The sequence below is a fragment of the Drosophila arizonae genome, chromosome 5, assembly GCF_054131065.1.
Source record: "Drosophila arizonae isolate 15081-1271.41 chromosome 5, UAZ_ARI_1.0, whole genome shotgun sequence".
In the NCBI taxonomy this organism is placed as follows: Eukaryota; Metazoa; Arthropoda; class Insecta; order Diptera; family Drosophilidae; genus Drosophila; species Drosophila arizonae.
Window position 1 is genome coordinate 6473465 of NC_142925.1, and position 26292 is coordinate 6499756.

Sequence of the window (26292 nt, forward strand, 5' to 3'; positions counted from 1 at the left end):
TCTGCTTTCACTCCTCTTGCCACTTCGTGACGCCTTCTGCTCTTGGGCCCACCCCTCGCCTACTTCTTGTGCTCCCTTGGCGTTGCCTCCTGAGACTGTCTAGGCCCCTAGTCGTCTTCTTTTGGAACCTCCTGCTGCCTCCTCCAGTTGCCTTCTCTTCTTGCCTATTCACTCCCCCTTTTCCCCCTTCTTGTCTTTTCTTTTGCCTTTTCCCCTGCCTCCTCAAGTGCCTCCACCTCTTCCTCTAGCTTCTCCCTCTTGGTGCCTCCTTCTCCTGCCTCTTCTTGCCTCTTCCTCCTGCCTCCTTCTCTTGCATCCTCCTCTCTCCACAACCTCTTTCCTCCTCTTCTGTTCTCATATACTCCTCTCTTCTTGCTGCCTCCTACTACCTCCTTCTTTTGTATGCTCCTCCTCCTTCATTTCTTCTGCAACCTTCTCTCAACCGCCTCCCATTTTATCCTCCTCCAGCCCCTCCCTCCCTCCCTCCCCTCCTCTGAACTCATCTAGCCACTTGCCGCTTTCACGCTTTTTGGCTCAATGCGCTTCGTATGGCTGCCGCTGCTGTCAGGTTTAAGCAATTAACTTTGGCGGCTGGCTGCACATTGATTAACAGTTTAGGCGTATGTGTGTGTGTGTGTGTGTGTGGTAAAGCGTAACAAACGAAAATACGAAAAGCCTCGTTGATTGCTTCATTTGATGCCTGATTAACGCTGCATTCTTGTTGGCCACAAAATGCATTTAGACGAGCGCCTCAAACTAGGCCATAAATCTGCAGCAAACATGGCCAGGCACGTAACGAGAATATGAGTGTGTGTGTGTGAGGGCGAGTATGTGTAGTTAGGGTTGGCAATTTAGCCTTTTATTGGTTAGACTTGGCTTTTTTAATGGAGGTAGGAAAGTAATTATAGTCTCGTAAGCTGAGCAGGTGTAATAAAGTGAAGAGCTGGAGAAAGAGTAAAGCATGAGATTACCAAATACGTATAGAATTTACGAGCAGCGTCTCTGTCAAAATTATCGTGTATAAGCACATCAGCAAACACTTGAGCCCCATGCTCCAATTACACGGCATGGGAGACCTTGGCTATAGAGAAAAGTAATGTTTAGGAAATGGGATATTTATTGGGGAGCTGAGCATGCCTGATGACGATATGAGAATCTTAAATGAAAGTCGTGGCTAATGGGAGTAACGATGAGCTTGGCATAGATCGCTGTTCTTGTTCAGTTATTATGACAGAAAAAACGTTTAGTACTTTTTATAAAGTTAAATTTGACTACGATAATGCAATTCAAACTATGTTTCTACTAAATTTCTTAAAAATACCTCTTTAAAATAAAAATAAATAATTAATATATATTATATTATATTATATTATATTATATTATATTATATTATATTATATTATATTATATTATATTATATTATATTATATTATATTAAATTATATTATATTATACTATATTATATTATAATATATTACATTATATTACGGAATTAATATTTTGTGATTTTTTTTTTTTTAACGGTGTTTAGCATTCAATTTCAGGATAGATCAAGATGATATAACAATTTCAAAAGAATTTCAAAAAGAAGAAGTAATACAATCAACTAACTTATATGTGTCAATGCACCCTTGATAATACAAATGTATCTATAAATCCAATAAATGTTATGTTCATTTTTATATAATAGGAAAAATAAAAATAAATTACACAAATAAAAGTGTTTTCGATTCTATACGAATTTTACATTTAAAAAATCAAATCTGACATAAAAAATACAAATTAAATAATAATAAATAAGTTATCCAATATAATATGAATATATAGAGTGCAACCACTGATAAATAAATTATGAGTATGCATAATATGGCTAATTGGCAAACAAAAAATATGTCAACGCACAGCTTATTCGAAATTCCCTTTTCCTCTGTAAACCAATTTCTGCTCAATATGCCCGCCTCCTGCTGGCAGCCCGAGGCTGCGCTGGCAGCACTGCTAAGTGCAACTCTTCCCTCTGTACAGCCACACTACAATATGCAGCAGCTGCATCAGTGTGTGTGTGTGCGTGTGTGTGTCCCGGGCAACCAGTGTAACATGGCTGCACTCTGTACGTGATCTTCTCTGCCTCCCCCTCTCTTATCACTCGTGGTACATGCGTCCAGTCCAGTCCAGTCGTGTCTCTGCCTTGTTTTTGTTTGTCTGACACGCCGGACAGAGCTGCATGTCCCGTGCACCTGCTTTAGCTGTTGCTGTTGGTGTAGCTAGACACACGCACAAACACACAGACACTCACTCTCACACACACACACACACATGTCTAATTGGGCGACTTATGCGCTGTCGCTTTTTGGCCCACATGACGTATACGTGTTTTGCATTCGGCTAACATTTTTGCCAGCTTTTGTAATTTGGTTTTTAGCACTGAACGTGTTCCCCTGCCGGCCACAGCAGCAATATGAAGGACAACCAACAACAACAACAACAACAATAGCTACAGATTTGCCAGCTGCTTTTAATTAAGCGCGTCTTGATGTGAGCTGCCAAATAAACGTATTCAAAGTCTTTTTTCGAGATTTTTATGCACTGGCAGGTGTACGGCCTCTCTCTTTTTCCCTCTCTCTCCCTCTCTCGCACTCTCTCTCTTTCTGTATTCCTGAAGCTAACGTCATGCTGTTGTCAGAAGTGATTTAATTATCTTTTGATTTCATTTTTGACAAAAGTTTCGAAAATGCAAATCAGGAACAGCAACAGCAGCAGCAGCGGAAGCAGCAAAAGGAAAAGCATTATATATGGTCTCTGTCAGCAATTTTAAGCCTTGCAGCAGAGCTCAGCCCACAGGTGAGCCAGCAGAGCCCAGCGAAGCGGCGATGGCAGCAGAACAAGGCGTTTCTATATTTCAATACAGCTGCGTTTGCATTTAAAGTGGAACCAAAAGTTGAAAGTGTGTGTGTAGGCGTAGGTATAGCTATAGGTGTGTGTGTGTGTGAGTGTGTGTGCGTGTGAATAAAGGACACGTGAGCAGCTGAGCATAAGCCAGCGCCAGCGCCAAAGCCAAAGCCAAAGGTAAAGCCAGCAAAGGCCAGCTTGAGTCCATTATTAAGTTTCTCTGTAAGTGTGTGTGTGTGTGTGTGTGTGTGTGAGGGCATGTGTGTATATGTGTGCGTGTCTGTAAAGTTATTAAAAGCATTCAAAACATTTCGGCAGCTGACGCTGGGTCCCTTGTCTGCGTGGGCTGCGCTGGGCGTTGCTGGCATGGGGGCGTGTCATTTACATAACTATATGGCTTATACAAACATGAAATGCCGCCGCCTGCCCTGACACGAATATCTCTACCCGTTGCCCCCGACACCTACGCCTACCCCTGCCCTACCCCTAGCCCTACCCTATCATCTACCTGGGTAGAGGTAAATGCTCTACAATCTAACATAACCGCAACAAATTACCAATGAACAGCTAAAAACAACAAATTGTTTTGTTGTTGTTTGTTATTGTTGTTGTTGTTTGTTATTTGTTAACTGTTGTCCATGTTGTTGTTGTTCTTGTTGTTGTTATTGTCGGAAATGAAGCAAATAAAAGTTGTTCAAGCATATCCATGGCCCATTGTTAGAACTCTGACGGACAAGCGATTAAAATAGACCCCGATATAAATGATAATTTTATACGTTTCAATATGGCTTTGTAATCGGAACAATAAAGTTGTCATCAAAATGTAAAGGAAGATGCAAATTTAAGAGATACAAATAAGGGAGCTTTAGCTGGGGATAAAATACCAGCATATTCCTGTTGAGGAGCTGTATATATAATCTTTTTTTTTCTTCACCATTCCTTATCTTCTATCTTTAGATAAGATATCTTCTATCTGCTTATTTCCCATCTACAATATTTCATCTTTTATCGTCTCCATTTTCCTTTATCCTACATTCTATATTCTCCCTATCCTCTATCCTTTATGATCAATACTCTACCCTCAATATTCAATACTATATCCACTCTTCCCTATTCTCTTTACACTATCCACTATTCTTTATCCTTTATCATCTATCTTTTATCTTCAATCTTCTAGTTTGCTGATATAATATTCTTCGCCTTCTTCCCATTTTCGATCCTCGGGTCTCCATTTGCCATTCGCTTCCTCTCTTTCCTTCTTCCCTCTTCATGCCTCTATCCACTCAATTTTCAATCATCCACCTCTCTGTTGTGAATTAAGCCCGCTTTAAATGACCTTTCGCAAAAGGTGAAACTTGTTTTTTGCCATTTCAAGATATGTAACATAAAATTGAATATTTATGGCAACATGAACCACGCGCCCACTGGCAAGGGAGGGGAGTCGGGGCACCAAGGGACACTCGGGGTCATATGCATGGAAATTATTGGTGTCAGTCTGTGTTGCACTTGTGGCAGTTGAGAGCAGTTTTCATTTGATTTCCATGTGCGGTCGCCACACAGGGCAAACGAACATGAATGTTTATGTTGCCAACAAGTTCTGACGGTTTCTGCAATTGTAAAGCCATCAGCACACACGAACACACGTGAAAACGGATAGGAGGATGGCGTCATATTGCCACAGCAATGCAGTAGCAGCTGCTGCTGCTGCTGAGCTAACGTTTGCCAACTTGTTGCCGTGTGCCGCAGCTGCTGTTGATGCTGTTGATGGTGATGCTGCTGCTGCGGCTGCTGCAATTTTGCGGCTACGTTAGCTATTGCTTTATGGCCTTAAATCCTCACCCGCTCCACTCCCGACCCACCCAACCCATCTCAAATACATTCCCAACCACTCTCATTCCATGCCTCACTAACCAATGTGGCATGTGCTGCGTATGAGTTGAGCCAACATGAATGTTATTTCATTTACCCAAATGTTTTGCTACGTGCTGTTGAGAACATGATGAAAGGGTATATCGATTTCTATCAGAGACCGAAAGCAACTGCAGTTTTACAGTCACTGAAGACGTAAGAACGAATCAAAGTAAAGTCAACTAAAGTTACAACAGGATATGTCCTATTCACGGCACTTTGTGAATCTCCTCTCATATATATAAAGAGAGTATATCACAGTCGTTAACATCCGCGCTCGACAAGCTCTCATTTTTTTAGTGCTTTGCGGCTCAGGGCTTTTGTGAGCTGATGAATTGGTTTTGCGGTCTTCCAGTCAAATGAATTTGGCTCTGAGTTTGGATTTTACATAGTATATTTTTAAATCATTTTTTCTTTAATATAATTTTATATATATATATTTGAATTGGAATCTTTTGAACAAAACATAGAGAGAGTGAGAAAGAGATAGAACACACACGTGCATGCACATAAGAATTCATTAAGTTGCTCAGTTTACCAAACTAATTTCGTTCGAATGCTCAAATGCAAATGTATTTCGTGTGGTTTTTGGGTTTCCTTTTAAACGACATTCTGTAACCCGCTACCCGCTACCCGCTGACCAACAACAACAACAACAACAGCTGCACGATAAGGCAGTAAAGAACCGAAACACAAAGCTGATGTAAAATTAGTGCGCACAAATGTGTCCCAAGTGCGTGCGCCTTCCAGACGAGTGTGAGTGGCGTAATCATATTGCTGTTCCTGTCTCAACATCAGCACTAACAACAACAATAAGGACGACGGGGCGAAACGAAAAAAAGAAATGATATAACGGCACATTTGTAATTTGTTGGGCAACAATGAAGTCGGCGCTTTTGGGCGGCGCGCCTGCATAAAACACATAGCACTTACTCATCGGGTTGCGAGCGTTGCCTCCACAAGTCATTCCTATTCGCATGGCGCCTCTCGCCTGCATAATTTATGCGAAATCAGCGACGCAAACAACCTGCACACGAAGAAAGCGCAACTACCCACCACCCACTAACCCACCACACCACACCATCAATCCACCTCTCTCGCTCTCTCTCTCTCTCTTCATCAAACCCAACTAACAGCTGCCAACGGCGTCTGCACGTAAAATGCTTTATCCACGTTTCATTGTCGCCCACAAACAAAAAACGGGGAAAAAAACGCGAGCAACAAATTTACAAATTTGGAAAAAAAAAATGTTTAACGCTCGGATTTCATACCTGTCACAGAAACTGATGATAAAGAGGAGCTGGTAGCAGCGGCGGCAACGACAACAGCTCAAGCAGCCCAAGCGCCATCTTCAGAGCAAAAGCAAAACTTTGTCTTCACTTACGCGCTACCATGCACCCCTCTCCCCTGTGCCAATGTCTTCCACCTTCTCTTTGGTGTGCTTGCGGGGCTTATGGATAATCACCTTGAAAACAGAGCAGACTTTAAGCTGAGCGCCAAGCGTTGTTTTTATCGCACTTTTTGCTTTCACTTTCGTATGCTGCATGCGCCTTTTCTTTTCTTTTTTTTTTTTTTTTTTTTTTTTTTCTCTACATTTTGGCTCTGTGTTTATTTTTGCATAATTTTCTTTTATCCTTAGTCCAATGTATTTTTCATATTCTGCTTACCTGCTCTGGCCAGCACTTATTGCTACTCCTCCTGCTCCTGCTTCTACTTCTACATCTTCTTTTACTTCTGTTTGTTGTTGTCGCATTTTGAAACTGTCGTCTCGACAAATTTGTTTACTTATGTGCGTGTGTACGTATATGCATGCGGCACATAATGGCGCAAAGCCAACTTTCTAAGTGTGCTAGAGAGATGGAGATAGAGATTGAGAGTGGGCGAAGGAAATAGTGTGGGTGCGTTAGTAAGTTTAAAAATTTCTACTTTGAGCTTTCAATTTAATTCTCGCTCTTTATACGAAAAATTTGGTTCTTATAAAACATGGAAAACATTTTATTCAACTTCTCGGCTTAGATTATTTATTTATTTTTTTTAGTATTGGCCAAATTCAATGAGACCAAGTTAGCGCCCCTAAATGTATTCCTCATAAAAACAACAACAGTAAGTGAAACGGAAAACCGTTTGTAGCAAATTATATTATTGCCATAAAGAAAACAGAGAACGGAAAGCGAATCTTTTTACAAACTCGTTACGTTTTTTGTTCCCTCTTTTTTTTTGTTTCTTTCGGCACTTGGGAAGATGCCGCTTAAATGTTTACTTTACTTTATTTCTTGCAGTCTGTTTGTTGTTGTTGTTTATGCTTTCAAGGCAAATGAGTTTGAGCAGCACAACAAAGTTAAAAACTAACTTGCTGCTGTCCTGTAACGTCCTTAATGTGTTACGAAAATATCAAACGTAATGAGGGTCAAGCCATGTTTGGGCATTGGGCTGTGCGGCGTGGGTGTATGGCAAGCAGAAAAGGGGAACCTTTTTATTTGGACCAGCCCGACCAGCTGAGGCTTTTTGTTTGCCTTGCCCAAAGGCAAGCCACCAAAGAGTAAAAGTGGCCACAAAAGAAAACAAGCATTTTATGCACAACGCTGCACACTTTAACCTTTTAAGTCAAGAGTTTGAGCAGTCAAAATAGTTAATAATAAAAATAAAATTAAAAAAAAAAACAATGAGAAGTTCCTCTTAAGGGCATCTTATAACTAACATCTAAAAAAATTTTAAATATATTGATAAGCCTTTCTGCCTTAAAAGGCAGACAACAATTACCTCAATTATGCATATTTAAAAGTGGCGCTCAAGTCTCTTGTTATCGAAAAATTTCGATAAGCCGCCTTCGTAAACGCAAAATTAACAAAATAGGCACAAACTGCGCTACGTAAGGCAAATTTGCGTAAGTTAGCTTTGCGCAATTTGCTCACAGAACGTTAAGTTGGCGGCACGCAATTTAACACTCACGTTAAGTTGTCCGCTTTGCAAGTGACATTGGAATTTTGCTTTATGCCGATTTCGGTCGCACTGACGCGAATAAAAATAAACAAAAATAAATGTAAACAATTTGAGCGAATTCGAAAACCAAATTTTAATGTTTAGCTACACATTGCCTTGCGGGGGCTTTAGAACCCTAACTAAACTCACAGGGACGGGAATAAGCTTTGATCCACCTGTTTACGAGCAGCGCTACTGCGCGGCCATTCAGATTTTAGAAGATGCACGTTGGGTAAAGGAAATCAAAAAGGTCACCGAATTCGGGTACGTATTAGCTAAACACTTTTCACAACACATTATGGCAGACTATTAATGAATAACTATTTTTTATACACAGTTGCGCGGAGATGCGATTCTTCCAGCTGATGCGACGCATTGAAACTATCGAGAACATTTTGCAGGTATGTGATACGTATTAGACTAATAGCTTTTCGTTAAAGTTTACGTACATATTAATAGTGGTGGGAATTACAAACAAGTGATCTTTCCTGGGTAATTTTTAAGACATATAATTTCTATTTATTTTATTTATATACGCAGTTTAATTCCTAGCTTAGACCTAGTAATTATGATTTATGCAATAATAACCTTTCATCTAGTTTTATAGTAAATACTCTTTTTTTTTTTTTTGTTTTTCTTGTAAGGGGATTATCATTTAGGTAATATAACCGATATCCGGGTAAAAACTTAAACTGCGTAACTTAAAAAATTCTTTCAAATAAAAACTATGATTAAACAATAATTTGCTATCAAGGCCAATAACCTATATATATATATGTCTGTCTGTATTGTAACAATTTCTGCTTAAATTGATGTATAAAAAAGGAAAACAGCAAAAATTACATAAAACATTGTCTCTCTATTAATGTATAGTGCGGTGAACAACTTCAGTATATGAATAGACGACGTTGATCCGAATTGAAATTCATTCGCCCGTCCTTTTGATCATATTTTCTGCTCTGAACCTAACAATAAGTTTATTCTCTATAAAATACTTGAAAAACGCAGCATAACTGTTATTTTATATATATATGTATATGTATGTACTATAAGTATGTATGTATATGTAGTTTTTTGCCAGCTTCAGTTGTTTGTTGCCTTCTTTCTGCACTTGTTGCTTAACAGTTCGCTCTTCAATATCTAACGTATCGTATCGATAACGCGATAACTCGATAACTATCACTTGCGACAATGCCTGGACGAGGAGTTGACATTCCGCCCTTTGCCATAGCTGTTCTCATCATCGTATTGCCACACGCTATAAGCATCGTTCTGCATATTGTTATTTGTGGCATAGTTGTTCTCCACATCCGCTTCAGTCTTATATAGACAACGACGCGTCCGCCGCTGTTTGCCTGGATCGTCCGCCACAGCCACCGCCGCTGCCGCATTTCGACTCGACTTTAGCTTAACGGTTTGTTGTTGCACCTCACCGGTGGCGGATGCCATTGTCGCCGTCTGCTGCTGCTCCTTGCGAGTGGCGCAGCCACGTTTATTATTCCCACCCACCGTTGTCAGCGGTGTGCCAACAATTCTGTGTGCCTGCTGCTGCTGTTGAGTGTGGCCATTGATGTTCTTTGACTTGTTGCTGCTACGCTTGCGCGTTGTGCCTTTGCTCTTGCTCAGCTGCGGCAACTGTTGCCCCTGACTCGCTTTGCTGCTGCTGCTGTTCTTGCGCGGCTGACGACGTGCGCGACGCGTTTGCCTCGATTCCGTTGTACTTTCACTATCAACACTCTGCTGATCCACATCCATCTGTATCATTGAATCAGACATGAATTAGATTTTAAGCATACATATGTATTATATGGGAAGAAATACTTGCCTCTTCGAAATCACTTACTGCCTCTTGCTCGGCTTCTTCTTCGGCCTCTTCTTCATCCTCCTCATCCTCTTCCTCCTCCTCATCTTCTTCCTCTTCCTCCTCCTCTTCGGCTGTCTCTGCAGATTCACCTACCTGGTCGTCTGCCTCTTCACTGTTGTGCTCCTGCACGGTCAGCCCCCTCTCCCTTCTGCTCTGCTCCACCGCCAATATCGCATAGGTCGGCTTGCCCTCGTATCGCCTGGGCAGTCGCGAATGTAGCGGGCAGATGACTTCCTCACGCTCAAACTCCTTGACCGCACGCTCGCGTGCAATTTGATCGGGATCTTGCGATAACACCTCTGCCCAGGAGAATTTCAACTTTTTAGCATTCTTCTTGTTGGACTTGGAACGCAGATTCTTGGGTGATACACGATTCGTTAGCGAATGATCTTGGAATGGTGTGCTGAATGTGGAGTTACGCAGCTGGTTGAATGCGCTCTTGCTATTCAAGTCGAATATATCGCATTTGCCAATGCCATCCACCTCATCCTTGATTGAGATGCGCGTACTTTGGATGTCATGACTGCTCAATTGCATCTGGCTGCAATCGTAGCCCAGACGGCGATACTCCCGCTTAAAGATGTTGCGATAGCGCTCATAATTGGGTCGCTCCTGATAGGCCAGCTGTCCGATCTGCTGCAGGAATTCACCCAAATACTTAGGAACCTGTTTGCCATAGAATTGTCGCAGCATTTCGCACACATCCGTCATGAATAGCTCCTTGGCGCGATGCACCTTCTCCTGCTGCTGCTGCTGCGCCACATCCTTCCATGGCAAATAACCCTCTGACCAGTATAACAAATTATAGCCCAAGCATTCCAAATCGCTGCGACGCGAATGCGCGCCCAAATGTGCATCACGCGATGTGAACTCCAAGGTGCCGTCGTGGGCACGTCGCTGATCCATAATAAAGGGTCTGTGCACGCCACGATCCTGATACTTGGACGCCAGCCCGAAATCGATCAGGAATATGTGCTCTTCTTCCACCGGAACATGTTGATATTGCGTTACCGTGCGTTTACTTCGTACTCCTCCATTTCGCGGATTCTCTGTGATTTCCGCTTTGAGCTGTTTCTGCTTGGTTTCCCGTCGGCGGGTCACCATGCGATTGGAGGTGCGAGCGCGTGCACCACGTTTCGCCGCACTAGCGCCACCCGAACGTCGCGCAAACGCGGGCACAAATTCATCCGAATCATTATCCGAGCTCTCCGCCGACTGTTCACTCTTGGCATCCGCCTTCACTGGATATCCATCCTCGTTGAAGAGCTCCGAGTAGCTGACACGCTTGGCCGGGCGCAGATAATGTGACTTGACCATCTCCTCGTACATGGAACTAGAGTTGCAATTCTCATTGCGACGGCACGAGCGCATTGGATTCGAGCCACTGAATTCGACAGCATTCTGGCGCGGGCGTCGCTTATTTTTGTTCACTGGCGTCTGATATATATCTAGGCTATTGCTATTGTTGCTATTTGTGGTGGCGCCATCATCAAAATCCTCATCCTCATCCACATCGTCGACATCCTCCTTGATGCCAGCAATGCGTTTCAGCGCATATTTGTTCTCATTCTTTATAAAGTAGTCATCATCGTTGGTCTCCTGCTCCGAACTGTTGCCACTATCTGTTGTCTGCTGCTTCTCTTCGTAGTGCTCCTCATAGTTCGCTTTGCCGCCCGGCTGCACCGCCTGTCGCTTCAGATACTTGCACTTCGATATCATCAGATTCTGTGCCTTAATATCATTGTGACAATAGCCCTTATCATGCAAATGCTCCAGCACATTGATGATGTGTATAGCTAAGACTAAGAGCGATTTTTGTGCCACTCGCGCATTCTTGATCAGCGAATGCAAATCCCGATCGAAGCGCGGCAGCACCAGAAACCTGTAGCGTCCGTCTCCAAAGTAATGTGTGCCCGATGCAATATAGCTAGGAATACCAGAGGGCGGGCCATGACTAATGCGTGGTGGTAGCTTCTCTATAGCACACGCCTCGTTGCCATCTGTGACAGCTGTAAGAGGAGTAAATGGTTTCTCAATAAATGATATTTATTCATATATAATTTCACAACTTCTGCTACTTACACTCCGTCTGATTCGTATTGATGAGACAGTGTATTTCCACAAAGAGTGGTCCATTCGAGTGCGGCTCGATTTTGACCACATATTTGGCGCTCTCTGAGGTGACCGGACAAACAGTGTCATCTGATGCCAGAAATATTTCGCCAAAGTTGCCCTTGCCTATGATGAGTGGAATTCATAAATATGTTAATATAATGCCAATTGTATTAGTTCAGCCAATTTATGCACACCTATGGGACGTCCTAGACGCCAGGCTTTGGACAGTAAATCTCTCAATATGGTGCCATTGACTACAGAGGGACGTAGCGTATAAACTGGACGCGGCGATTCGGTTGTATTGGAATTATTGTGATCACTGTAGCCACCGCTGGCGAATGTGGCCAAGGATAACAGAGAGGCACGTGGATTGGATACTGGACACTGGTTGCGTGCTAGATGCTGCTGCTGTGGTGTTTGCAATAGTTCGACATTCGCCGAGCCCGATGAGGAGGAGTCCTCATCATCGTTCTCATGCCAATCGAATTGAGTTTTCTGATCATCGGTCAGGCGCTGACATTTCTCCACCCGGGAGGCTTTAACGGCTGAACGTTTGCGTTTCCGTGCACTGCGATCTGATGGCTGAGTTTTGGTCTCCGTTTGCGGGGACATTCGTTGTTGTTGATGGCTGCGCTCTGCTGCGATCCGTTTGCCCATGTTTTAAACAGGCGACAGTCGTTGGAGGAACGCTCCAATTTTTTCTAATTTGTCAAATTTCCCCCTCTCTAGTGGATTGATCGGTCGGTCAGATGACAGTTTTAGTCAGTCTCAAATTATCGCTGACGGGGCGCATAAAGGAACGTTGAATTTGAAATTGAGTTTTGTTTTGTTTTTGTGTATTCTCTTTTGTTAATCAGGTTTTGCTTTTACTGTTGACATTCGTGTTGGCTGTGTGGTAAGAAGAAGAGTGTCACTCAGCAGTTTATTTTCGGTTATGTTTTAACTGCCAGCACTAAACAACTAGCAAATCAATCAAACTAAACAATAATCCTATTAGTCATAGCTCTTGTTTAGTTTTTATTGTATTTTCTCTTCATTCTTTTCTATTTTTTGTTTTGCCACCACTAATTCAAGTTTTACGCTCTATTGTTTTGAATTTCGTTGTTGCGCCGGCACAATGTGAATGGAACGCCGTCGTTCGGAGCGGAATGGCAAAATTATGGGCACGGGGCACATGCATACCTATCTACATACATACATACAGCCAGGCATAGACACACATGCACACGCACTCACACTGTCATATACTTGCATATGTATTGTGTTCACACACGGAAAACAAATAATTTTAACAAATCTCTGATAATTCCCCTACGACAATTAATCACTATTGCTAAAAACTGCAAAAACACAATACATATATAATTATATACATAGATTGATGCGAATTTCACATTCATCGACAACGCACACAACACTTTTATCAAGCGACATGTCTGCGACGAAATGAATAAATAAGAGAGAGACGGCAGACAGAGTGGCTTGCTTGCATGGAAGGGAATATTGATTTAACTGGACCGCCGGCACAGGCCACAGCTGCTTTGCTAGATCATTTTATTTAATATTAAATATTTTTAATTTCTCACTTAAGCATACGCACACACAATTCATTGCCACTTGGCTAAACGTTTGTTTAATTTCCATTGGCCACTTTTCAGTATGTATTTCTTTCACGTATTACAAGTTTTCTTCTTCTTGTTTTCACGTTGTCTTCCCCATAAAATGCAATGCCAGAAAAATTTTCACTACGCGTTTCGCGGACATACAATTGGTGCTTACACTATTGCATTTTTTTGTTTTATTACACATTCGCTCAATTTTTAACAATTGAATAGATTTATTTAGATACTCAATTGATTTTCACAACAAATTACATATTCTTCGTGCACTGCTACCCGTGCCTCGGAACACTCACAAACACACACACGGACGTACTCAAAAGTGACAAGCCAATGTTTCATTACCAATTTGTTTCGCCATTTTGCTTCGACTCGTTTCTATTCAAAGTGCTGCCAGACTGTTGTAATTTTTATTTTGCTGTGAAACAATTGACCATTCGCCCAGACGGGTAGATTCAAAAACATATTTAAATTTATTTGCCTAACGTCTATATTCACAGGTGGACATTGATCATGATACCTTAAAAGCGCATTTAAGTCGCACAAATCCATTGGTTAGTGATTATATGAAGCAAAGGGTAGCACCTTTGAGAGTACAAGTGCTGCTTGGCAGCGTTGCAGATGCATCGGAAGAACTCAGGAACACAGACGCGGTCATAGCATTAGAACTGTAAGGTTTAATGAAATTAAAATGTATAATTTATATATATATTTCACATTATTATATTTTTCAGCATTGAGCATGTCTATGAGGATGTGCTGGCTAAGATACCTGTGAATATTTTTGGTTTTATGCAGCCAAAAATTGTGATTTTCAGCACTCCCAATGCTGACTTTAATACAATTTTCACGCGCTTTAACCCGTTGCTGCCAAATGGATTTCGTCATCATGATCACAAATTTGAATGGACTAGGGAGGAGTTCAAGTCTTGGTGCTTAGGCATAACTGAGAAGTATACAAATTATATGTTCTCGCTGCTTGGCGTGGGTGATCCGCCCGAAGGCGAAGAAGCTGTGGGTCACGTTTCCCAAATAGCCCTGTTTGTTCGCAAGGATATCTTGGGTCTGCCCTTGGCAGAGCCACTAGAACGACAACCTACTCCGGATAGTATTATGTCCGCCTATAAAACATTACATGTTGTTGATTTTCCATTTTATAAGGATAATCGCACGCCAGAGGAAAAAATCTGGACCGAAGTTGAAAATCAGCTATATCAATGTACCAAAGATGACGATAATTATGATACTGAGCGATACGCTTATAAACTGTCCTTAGATGAGCTAACGCGCCGTTTGTCATATCTGGGCGCAACGCGTGAGCTATTGGCGAAATTATTGGAACAGCATAAGAAAATAGTTGAAAATGATTTTGTATTGATTGAGGAGAATGATGGAGAGGAAAGCAGCGATTGGGCGGATCCAGTTTATGAGCAGAACGAAGGGAACGAGGTAATGCAACCGAACAAAGAGGATGAAAATTGGGATGTGTGAAACCAATATATATATATGTATGGTATATGTATAGTAAATATTATGTTGATACAGCTTCTGTGAAGCTCTGTTTGAAAGGGCAAACTAAATGTGACTTGACAAAATATCTGAATGTACGACTATATAATAAATAATATATAACAAGTTTATATAATGAACAAAAGTTTTTTTTATGTTGTCTTAGCTGTGCTTAGATAAATATATCTACATATTTATAGATATATTTACATATGCTATATACCCAATATCAATTTTCTAATTTTAACTTTCCCTTTTGTTTGCCAATTAGCCAAAACCAATAAACTCCTTTCGACTACTTCAAAATCTCACATATGTGTAGAATAGAAGTGATATATAGTATCTGTGGAGTTATATAACACACGCATACTCCACAGACTAAGTGCTGCAGCCGCAGCCGCAGCAGCGCATAAATCAAATAGGACAATTCCGTTGAAGGACTCGCTCTCTTTTGCCCCAGGGGGTTGTTTTGGGTCAAAACTATTCAATTTTCGCAGCGAATGCAGACTCCTGCTCCAGCCACACACCCGCTAAGCTGTGCAACTTGGATAACCAATATACATATAGATATACGTATATATATATATATATATTTTTTTTTTTGGCTATTCGACTCCAGAAAGATGATGACGATGACGAGGCATCCGTTTCGTCTAGCTTGGCACCCTTCGTTGCACGGAAATTGCTTTTGTTTGGCAACTAGAGGGTGGCTAACAGACAGGGCGACATTAAATATACTAACAAATATACAGATACATGTGTGTGTGCATGTGCGTGTGTATTGTATGTGTGTCTTGCAGCAAAGTTAATGGAGTTGACGTCGAGTCAGTTGCAAGTGAAACGAGCTACAGAACAGGCAACAGCACAACAAATTGCCATAGCAGCTACCTTTACCTGGCGTGCCAACAAATTCATAAACATTCACTCATTCACAATAACATTCATTCACATACTCGCCCTCTCTCTCTCACACACACACACTGTCTCTCTCGCTCTGTATAGAGGTAATACTACCTTGAATTCCATGTCACATATAAATCGGAATTTAACTCAATTTTTATTACATTATTCGTTAGCTGTGTGAGTGCATGAGACTGTGTGAGTGTGTGTGTGTGCTTGCGCGGTTTTCGCGTGTCCTCAAATATATTTATATATATATGTATATATATATATACCTGCATCTTAGTCGGTTATATAGGTAACATTTATAGTCGCATAGCTTAGTTACTATTAAGCGTCAGCTTCGACATGGCCGAAGAGGAAGGCGCCAAGGAGGGCGATAAGAAAATCGTGCACATCTATCCGCTCGTCAAGGTTGGTCTCTCCCTCAAGCCAACTCTCAAATACTCTAACTTTATATCCTTTATCCACATAGCACTCGGATATGAAGGAGGAAATGCGTCACGAGGTCGTCGAGTTGGTCGTTGGCATGTGCGAGAAATTCTCTTCCAATTATGAGGTGAGTTCCATGAAAGGACGATACGGTGAATACCCTGTAATTGCTGGTTATTCCAAGTGTGCTATAGTTGCTATATGAAGTATTATTATCTATTACTAAATGCAAGAAAATCTTTTAGAAGTTAACTTAACTCTTATGTCTGTGTCTCGAACGAAGTTTTGGGAAGAGCAAGTCCATTTATAGTACAGCTATACTAGGGTCTATATCTAATATATATATATGGTATATTACTATATCAGTTATTATATATTATGGTTAGATATAGCTCAAAGTCTGTTGACTATTAGAAGCAACGTGTTGCTTCCCATTTAAGACTTTGATTTAGATAGAAATGTTAAAAAATACTCTTTCGTCAGATTCTTCTTAATTGACTACAATATAGTACTCCGATAGATAGATAGATAGATCGCTTGACAACTAAGAGAGTTATAAGCATATAAACAAAACTATGACTCTATTGGTCCTTATCTAATATTTCATCATTCACAGATCTTACATATAATATATATATCTTATCTCGATCTTAAACAAAAACCTCTATCTCCTACACAGACATGTGCCAGAATGATTAAGGACACCATGGACAAGAAATTCGGCATCTATTGGCATGTGGTGGTCGGCGAGGGGTTTGGCTTTGAGGTGTCCTACGAGACTGAGAACATACTCTATATTTTCTTTGGCGGCAATATGGCCATTGTGCTGTGGAAGTGCTCCTAAATGGAGTAGCTCAGGCAGACCAACCGACGTACCTAGAAAACTACAAATATAAATGGAAATTCTTGTATTCCCTCAAGCAGCATATTATTGATGTATGTGTGCTTCTATAGCATATATTATATATAGTTAATGTTATGTATTAAGTTAAACCCATATGTAAATAGGGCCAGAAGTTAGGGGAGTGTGCTTATTCATTGCCATAGCAACGGGAGCAAAAGAGACAACAAATATAAATATTAATAAAAAAGTTGGTTAATTTGCAAACATTAATTTGAAGGCTTTTCTTTCTCTTTTTTCTTTTCTCGTTTAGTCACAAAAATTGTCTTATAAAAATGTGTTTTGTATGCGCTTAAAATAGATTTTTCGATTTCAGAATTTTACAATTGCTTTAGGCATAGACATCCTCCCGATCAGCGCCGGCACCATCGCCGCCATCCTCCAGATTGGAGAAGAGCAGGAAATGCGATGTGCGATGCAGTTCGTGATAGAACTCCTTCGGGTTGGCCAATTGCAGTTCGTATTTCATATTCGGATCGTGTCGCACGCCCATGAAGTTGTAGTTCCAACTGCTCTGCGCCGGCACCATGAAGAATCCGAGGAACTTATTGGACAGCAGCATTTGAACGCGTTCGTAGTGCGATGGCAGATATCCCTTGGGATTATTGCCCTTGTCCGTGTTCTTGGAGCCCCATTCGAAGCCGGACGGTGTCAGCTTGTAGGCCGTCAGGGAGCAGGAGCCGGGCGTGAAGGAGCAGGTAATGACAATTGTCTTCTCGCCATCCCAATTGGAGTTCTCCTGCATGATCTTGGCATGGGTGGTGATGTCCTGCGGCGACAACTGCGGCAGTTCATTCGGTTGCGTGTGAATCCAGCCAAGTGGCTCCATGTCCTTCAGATACTGATGCGTGGGCAGGGCATTCGGCAAATTGATCGTCTGATGTGTGCCCCACTGCGGCGGCATCACAATGCAGCGTATCTCCTTCACCTGCGGATTATCCGGCGGACTCACACCGTACAAATAGCCAGCGATCTGTGCACGCAAATCGGATATCGTGACGAACTTCTTCAATATATTCTTTGGCAAAATATACGTATAGCCCGTTTCCTTGATATCGTCAGAGCTGACATAGATGTGATTCGTACGCAAGTGCAGATTCGTTGCGGATATCGCACGCACGCGCCATTCGGTCTTCGAGCTAAACGTTTGCGTCTCATAGTTCGAGGTGGTTGACGTGATAATCTCATCTCCGTGCTTGTTCGTTGTGCGCGTCGTGGTGGCCGTCAATTGATTCTGTTCCTTGGTCTGTTTCTCGATCTCGGCTATCTGTTGACGCTGTGCGGACGGTGCACTGATCTCCATGCCCAGAATGATGTCACGAATCTCGGACTGTGTCAGCGAGGCAACGTTCACGTTGTTCTTCTTGCCATAATCGGCCAGAATGAGATCCTTCAGCTGCACCTCCACCTTGATCCATTCCTCGTCCGTTAGCGTGGGCCAAATGTGATGCGCCTCCGTTATGGTTGTCTTATCCGGCTTCAGTATGATCTTCGTCCGTTCCGTATTCACGTGCAGGGCGCGCAGTATCAATATCAAACGACTGAATGCCGTATATGAAGATATCGTCTTTAGCCAGTCATCGTACAGATTGAACAACACCATTTGTGGCTCGGTGGCTTTCAGAATCAAGTCACCAAACTTCTCCACCTTGAGGCAGGCCTGGAAGGGCAGCTGCAACTCCGAGCCCTTGATGACAATGTTGGGGAAGTCAAGTAAATGCACCTCAAGCGGATCCAACATGCCTTTGCGTGTGACAATAATCTGCTTCGGCTGCTCCTCAACGGGCAGCGAACGAATCAGGGCAGCAACTTCCTCGGCCGTCTTCCATTTGGCCAGCTGGCCCAAACGCTTCTGACCCGCCCACACGGACGTGTGGATGATCTTCAGGAACAGCTGTCCAGTACGTGGATTGAAGATGAAGATGGCGCCATTGATGGGTTTCGTGGTCAAATTACCCTCAAAGGTCTTGTGGATGGTGACGCGATAGACATTCGTATCGTCCACAAACCAAATGATTTGATTCGAGAAGAGCTCGCCATAATTCTGTGAGCTAAGGTACGGCTCCGTGGGCTCCGATGAGTACAGTTGCAAGGCCTTGCGTATACGCTCGCGCAGCACATAAAGCGCCGGATTGGCCTTCATGATCTTGGCCATGGCCTGTTGGATCAGAGTCTTGCAGCCCGGGAACCAATTGCCGTAGGCCGAATGCAAATTGTAAGCCAAATCGATGGCAATGAGCACGCCCGTCGGCGACGGATAAATGGACATGTTATCCGTGGTGTAGTCCAGGAACTTTGCCCTTGCATAACGCTCCACGTCGTGCGAATCGTAATCACCCCAACGCAGCTGTATATCCAGCCAATATTTCTGTGTTGTTGTATTGTCCATGGTGTCCTTGGTGTCTGCTAGCAGCGATGGTCGGGACACGTTCCATTTGTAGGCAGGGAACAGCAGTATGTCGGCACATGAGGAATTCATTTTATATGATTTACGCGGATGTATCGTCTCCTTTTGCACCGTCTCAATCTCAAGGGCGTCCAGCTCCTGATCGAACACTTGACACAAATCCATGACAATCGATTCGTGTATCTTTTGCCACAAGTGAGCACGGAAGATTTGAATCAGCGAGATTTTCAGTGTGGGAATTTTGCCGTGCATGAAAATGCCCGTCAGATCCAGCTGCACCTGGAAACCGACGTAAACGTTGGCACGATTGATAGTCGGTGACCACCATAGCGTGAACCGACGATTGGGTATCTGATTAAGACCAGAGCGCTGAGCATTTGTCAGCTTCTTGTACTTCATGGACTCCTCAAAGCCGGATGCCTTCTCCCAGAACAGACCCTCCCACGTTGGGAAGTAGGTGCCCTTGAATAGCGTATGCTCCAAGATGCCTTCCACACCGCCCAGCGCTTGGATCATGTCTGTGCGATAGTTGTTCAGATTCCACAATTTGCCATCGTGTCGCTGATGCGTCCACCAGAAGGGATTCTGCTTGAGAACCTGATACTGTTTGAACTCAGTGCGAATGCGCCAGCCCTTGTCGTAAGCCAGCGTGTGACGATCCTTCTGGAAGAGCGTATTGATACGCGGTATACCACGATCCCAGCTATCCTCCAGATCCTCCAGCGTCAGGCGACGATTCTGTGCATTTGCTTCCTGTCTCTTCAGCGCATACTCAGCCCAAACACGCTGCGAGTCAATGAATTCACTCTCCCACGGCTGTATATAACGATACAGATTTGGTATAAGCTGATCCTCGTCATGCGACATGCCTGTTAAGAATTTGCCAGTTAGCGAAGAAATGGATAAGTTATATTGCCTCACTTACCGGAGCGGAAATGCGTAATGCCCACGTCGGTCTGCTTGGACCAGCGCAGATCTGATTGCGGTATCAGCACGTGACCCATGCTCAACATGCCCAAGCCGCCCAGCTCCTTGGGCGTATAGAACACCACGGGCGGGAAACGCGAAGGCATTTTGGAATTCAAGCCAATCTTAATACGCGTTTGTATCTTATTTTCACACTTAACCAGCAAATCGAGCAGCTCCTGCGTATTCACAACCGCCTCGCGGAAATAGGTCATTAGACCAATTAAAGCCGTGTTCCATTTGTTGACAATCTGCCAAGATTAAATTTAAATTAAACATTTGCTTTAATCAGCTCTAATTGAACTCACCTTTGTGAATGTGGTGGAGCCGGAGGCCATTAAAATTTGTCGCACACGATTATGGAAACGTCCCAGCGACTCATCATCGACGCGCAGGAAACACTGAGCCGTGCGCTCCTTTGTTATCTCATTCTGCAAATTCCAAACGCCATCACGATGCGTAAACTCCTCATTTTGCGTGCGACACTAAAGAGTAAACATGAGAAATAAAACAAATTATTAACTGATCTTAAAGGGAATTGGGAAGGAAAAGGAACCTTTGGCAGAATGCGACACTCGAAGCCGCTCATGTTGAATAGCAGATTGGGATTATCCTTGGAATAGACTGAGACGAAAGTGCTCTCCCAGCCAATGGTAGTTACAGAGCGAGGCAAACGGTTCTTGATGTCCCAAAACACAGCGCGACCCCTAGACAGAAAAAAAAGCAAACATTAGCAGACAATACCGCCAAGGATTGCCAAGCTAAACCTACAAATTAACATCGTGCTTCATCAAACGCATTCTCGCATCGCGTGGCCAGCATTTTTTGTTATTATAGCCCACGATATTCTCATTATTCGGATCTGGATGTTCGGTCAGATAACGCTGAATAAGGTCGCGCGCTTCCTCAGCCGAAAATCTGAAGAACAAATGTATACGATCCACGTAGCGACAGTAAAGTCGGATGGGATGCGCTGTTTCTGTAACTGCATCCTGGAATGTTAGGAAGTCGTTGGGCATTTGAGGTGGTCCGGCCATTTCGCTGGAGCGATGCAGACCCAGCACCAACAGATCCAAAACAAGTCCATAGTACTGTGTGATGAACGAAGAGAATTGTAAGCCGCGTATAATGCCATAACTGTTCGTATGATTCATGTCCTTGTAGTTAATAACGACGTTGTTCTTGGCTGTCATATAATCGGCGATATTGTGATCCACAATGAGACGCAGCAGACGATTGAGCAAAGTCAAATCAATCTTCTCGTAAAGCTTCTCAAAGCGTGATTCGAGCAGCACGTTGCATTCGCCCTCACCGACGTCCCAGACATCCTGCAAATTGTTGATGCCTGCGGAGAGAAAGGTAGTATTAGAGCTTGACTTCTAGATTTGTAGATCTCATTAAGTTTAATCGAATATCTTTCAATTGCTGCTGCTATGCGTCACCTTCAGCGTGAGGTTTGCAACAAGGGGATGGAATCATAGCTCATCACTTTGCCACAAATCACACGACCAAAATGCGCAAATATACATGATAGATAACACTCCGAATAGTCTTTATCCAATATGAAAGGATCTGCTCTACCTTGACACCATTTGTAGGCTAATAGCGGTGGAGGCTCCGTGTCGCTGGGCTTGATCCATGGCGGGAATAGTCTACGCTTGTCTGCCTCATACCACAGATACTGATCCAAATAGGCGTCGGTGATCTTCTCCAAAGGCTCCACTTCGTAAACAGGTATTAAGTGGCTGTACAGGTCCATGAATTCAATTCCCACCTGCAAAGAGAAATGGACTAATAAACAACTAAACACAATCAAGCACTATAAATGGCTCGCACCTCCTTGAAGGCGCGTTGTGTCAACAGATGACGTTTGATACGGGACAACGCTTCGTGCGGGTTATCGTAGGCCTGCTCAATCAGACCCAGCTCCTCGCGCTGGCTTTGATTCAAGCGCGACTTTACGCTGTACGCTTCCTTCAGACGCTCCAAGGCCAAAATCAGCAGCTTAGTGTCGTGCTTATAGGACAACGGGGGAAAGGGTATGGGCGCAAAGCGACGCGATTCCAGCCAATGCACCGTTGTGGTATATATGGCCACCGCCTCCTCGGGCGATATATAAGGACCATCCTTGAGGTAATTATGCTGCCGCTCCTGCTCCGCCTTCAAATACAAACGCGTCAATCGACCCAAATTCTTTTTGCAGACAGTCTTATCGACAGTGGCACCACGACGTATGCGCTCACGATTGTAGTGCGCCGTGTTCGTCCACCAATCGGCTTTCATTTTCACATAACGCAATATCATGTTCTCTATGGGTATGGGCAGACCGGGCACCTTCCACGGTATGTTGGCCTTCCAGCAGCGCCAAGCCTCGGACAAATGCTGGAGTATAGTACGCGCCTTGTTTTGCTTAATACCCTCGGGCATCATGTCCACAATATCGTGCATAACTGAGGCACGCAACTCCAAGTCGAAATGGGATTCAACACGTTGTTTGGTCACCGTCTTGGCCACGCCCTTCGAATGACGACCCTCAAATTGACGGGACAACAGATTGCCCAGCCAGCGTTCGAGCAGCGGAGTGATGCCACGCATAAAGAACAGCCAAACACGCCAGCCAGGCGCCCAGAAGCCACAGCCAGGACCCTTGCCTACGGGTCCCGTATTGAAGCGATAGTAGATTAAATGCTTCAAATCCTTGCACATCCGTATCTGCCGCATCAGTTTGTATTTGTAGCGATACATGCCCGTCAGCTGGCCCACATGGGCAAAGATATACTGCAGACCGTCAGCTAGCTGAAAAGCGTCCACGTTATTGAGGCGATACTGTACATGTGAGTCAATGATCAGTTTAGTCAGACGCAAAATCTCACGGCACAAATGGAAAGCTGAAGGAAAATTAAATTAATATAAGGTAAGAAAGACATCTGATTATCATCAATTACCATTGCCGAAACGCGACTTTTTACGCTCCTTCGTGGTCAAGGTCTTAACCGGCTTCAAGTTAAAGTTGTAGTCCAAATGCAGGTAGTTAAGATTCTTGCGATGAATAAGCAGATTGAGCATATTATAGCCCTGGCGACACACCTGCAAGCCAGCCTCAACCCAATCCAAGGTGGTGGTTTGGAAGAACTTGGTGGCCTTGAATGAACGGAACAAATAGCTGCAAATGGAAGAAATAAAAATCAATTTATAAACTAATTTTTAATTCTGATTTAGTTAACTTACCGCTTCTTTTGCGGCTTCGGCTTGCGATGCTTCAATGCATTAAGCACATAGTATTTGAGCAGCTTCTGATAGCTGACGCGCACCTTGACCGGATGACCAGGTGGACAATGTTCCTTGTACCAGCACTTGACCAGCGGCACATCAATTGCACGACGTGAGCGACCCGAGCGCATATTGAAGGGACGCGGTGCCCACAACAGCGCAATGCCATTGGCTGTATTGTCTGTATAGAGGGGCGTGTCCTGCAGAAAGGGCTGCACATCATCGGGCAATGTAAAATCCTCATCATCGTCTGGCATGGGCTCCTGGATCTTGGAATTAGCATTACGATGCGAAATGGGATTGATTAAAGGATCAAAGTAAAACGCAGGCAAATCAGGATCCTCGGTCTTGATGTAGACAACGTTTGGAGTGTGATACCTAAACAGATGAATAAAGATATTATAAATGTTATATACATAAATACTATATATAAATCGTGTTTATGTTTGTATGCAACTATCAGCAGTTAAAATTTAGTCTACAAAATCGTAACGAACATTTACATTGCACCGCCCATTCGAAGACAATCGCTAAATTGGTAGTAAATCGGGCGTGGTTTTTTAATCTAACATGGCTTGAAGCGTTGCCATGCAATGTCTTAGACTGGAAACTCTACGGCCTTGTAACTATAAATAATTACATAAATATATATAGAAATTAAGTGATTTACCAGCTGAGATGCACAAAATGTGGCATATTGTTGTATAGATATGGAAATGCAATGCGATACTCCGTTCGTATGGGTTGTCTAATAATAACTTTATTAATGTCATTGAACTCATTCCAGTCCTCGTCACTGCAAGGAGAAGCAAATGGTTAACTCACAGCTAAACATATTTGTTTAATTACTTACCCAACATTATGATCTTTGATAAGTGGCTCAAACTTGGGCCCTCCAGGTATGGCCATGTTGAGTGCTTTGGCCGTAAAGAAGCTCTTTGGATCAAACAGATAAAAGAAATTATTGTCAACCAAGTCGGTGAGCAACTGATTTGCCAGACGATAAAGCGTAGCCAGCTGTGGCAACGACAGATTCCATTTGCGGTAAGTTGATCCATTTACAAAGCTATAAGCAAGAATTGAGTTTATTTCATTGGAATTTGTTTTGTTTGTTTTTATAGCTGTTCTGCTTACGGTGTATCGACTAATGGTCTATGATCGTAGAACCATTTGTATACAGCATTATCTTCATCGCTGTCCAGCTCGATTTGTATGGCCTCCAGGGGCTCTACATCCAGCACGTTGTCTGCGTAGTCCAATGGCGGCTCCTCGTCGTCAAAGGGCGGGAAACGCATGCGCTTAAAATGACGACGATCGCGCTTTTCGCGACGCATCATAATCCACATTGTGCTGTAAAATGTGACCCACTGATAAGCTTAATTTAGATAGAAGTTACATTAGTGAAACTTACCCCCATTGTGCTATGTAGACGGGCTCAATTACCCAGGGAATTTCATTGACAAAGGTAATGGCGCCTGTTATGTGGTACAGCACCTGCACATCTCTTATTTGCTCCCAGGGCATAGGCATATTCTCGAGCAGCTTCAGCACTGCATGTGGCATATATTTGAGTGCGCCCAGATAGACACGCTTATCATGGCGATATTTGCGAGAGGTCATATCACCGTGATCACGTATGATTTTCCGTATATGTTCCGGCGGCATATCCTCTTTCTGTGTATCAACAAAACCGAATTTGCGTTTTTCAGCAAATCGCTTAGACTGCAAATGCTGCCACTTGAGCGCCTTCTCCTGCAGTTTTTCTTCGGTCAGAATATCCGGCTTTGGAGTAGGTATCTGACCTAGCTGGGGCTGAGGCACTCCCTGTGCCGGTACTGGAATGCCATTGGCATGACCCGCAGGGGGCAATGGAGCCCCCGGTGGGGGTATTTGCTGTATCTGGTTGGCCATCTGATGCTGGGCATGCAGCTGTGCCTGCTGTGCATGGGCCGCCGCATATGCCTGCTGCTGGGCCATCAGTTGGGCGGCCCAAGCATTTGGCGGTATCATATACGGCGGTATAGACATCGCTCAGTCAACTTCAAAACGGTAAATAAAAATGTATATACATATTAATTATAATGAAAAAAAACTATACACACGTTCCGTTTACGCGGAAAAAGAAGCAGAGAGCAGCAGCAGACGTCGCCGCGTTTTGCTATTTTCACCACAGCAATTTTAACGCAAAGAATGTGCGCCGCTTATAAAATTCCGCATTTAAACTAATTAGAAAACATGTATACATTAAATAGTTACCTATTTCAACAATTTCAAGGACTTTTAATGGGATTTTTAACAATTTTCCGGTTTTTCTTGCAAAACGTTTACGATGCGGCAGACATTTTTCAGAGATGACCCGATATTTTTTGCAAGTCAACATCGATAGGCGATAGGTTGACCGGGCCCAACTAAAACAAATCGATATTTAGACGTTAGTCAAATATGAACTTAGAATCGATTTCAAAACAAACAATAATAAACTAAAGAAATCCCCCAACCATGTTCTAATTGTAATAATGAATAAGCAGTAAGTTTA

The 26292-nt window shown here is 43.1% G+C and overlaps 4 protein-coding genes and 1 non-coding gene across 10 annotated transcripts; 2 read left to right on the forward strand and 3 right to left on the reverse strand.

The window, feature by feature from the left end:
* Positions 1-7699: 7699 nt before the first annotated feature.
* On the forward strand, positions 7700-15025 carry Hen1 (Hen1 methyltransferase). The gene is made up of 4 exons (XM_018013019.2): positions 7700-8037; positions 8111-8174; positions 13872-14041; positions 14106-15025. The coding sequence occupies exons 1-4, from the start codon at positions 7871-7873 to the stop codon at positions 14860-14862; spliced, it is 1158 nt and encodes a 385-aa protein (XP_017868508.1). The 5' UTR covers positions 7700-7870; the 3' UTR covers positions 14863-15025.
* bsd (back seat driver) lies at positions 8267-13732 on the reverse strand. Of its 6 annotated transcripts, none has more exons than XM_089469994.1 (5): positions 13627-13732; positions 11947-12640; positions 11720-11875; positions 9599-11646; positions 8267-9528 (listed from the first exon to the last, which is right to left on the reverse strand). In XM_089469994.1, the coding sequence occupies exons 2-5, from the start codon at positions 12407-12409 to the stop codon at positions 8953-8955; spliced, it is 3243 nt and encodes a 1080-aa protein (XP_089326120.1). In that variant the 5' UTR covers positions 12410-12640; positions 13627-13732; the 3' UTR covers positions 8267-8952. The 6 variants fall into 6 exon arrangements, with proteins under 6 accessions (XP_089326120.1, XP_089326118.1, XP_017868507.1 ...); XM_089469992.1 differs by having other exon boundaries at positions 13558-13696; XM_018013018.2 differs by having other exon boundaries at positions 13532-13696.
* A 673-nt stretch (positions 15026-15698) lies between the features above and the next one.
* LOC108616714 (dynein axonemal light chain 4) lies at positions 15699-17326 on the forward strand. Its single transcript, XM_018012123.2, has 3 exons — positions 15699-16194; positions 16256-16339; positions 16892-17326. Exons 1-3 carry the CDS (start codon positions 16129-16131, stop codon positions 17054-17056), a joined length of 315 nt encoding a protein of 104 aa, XP_017867612.1. The 5' UTR covers positions 15699-16128; the 3' UTR covers positions 17057-17326.
* On the reverse strand, positions 17309-26173 carry Prp8 (pre-mRNA processing factor 8). Its single transcript, XM_018012120.2, has 14 exons — positions 26013-26173; positions 25168-25795; positions 24891-25106; positions 24610-24822; positions 24427-24552; positions 23715-24134; positions 23432-23649; positions 22323-23374; positions 22068-22260; positions 21258-21831; positions 21043-21193; positions 20795-20971; positions 20446-20737; positions 17309-20389 (listed from the first exon to the last, which is right to left on the reverse strand). The coding sequence occupies exons 2-14, from the start codon at positions 25782-25784 to the stop codon at positions 17445-17447; spliced, it is 7194 nt and encodes a 2397-aa protein (XP_017867609.1). The 5' UTR covers positions 25785-25795; positions 26013-26173; the 3' UTR covers positions 17309-17444.
* LOC149268416 (small Cajal body-specific RNA PsiU2-55) lies at positions 24201-24383 on the reverse strand. Its single transcript, XR_016270698.1, has one exon.
* Positions 26174-26292: the final 119 nt, after the last annotated feature.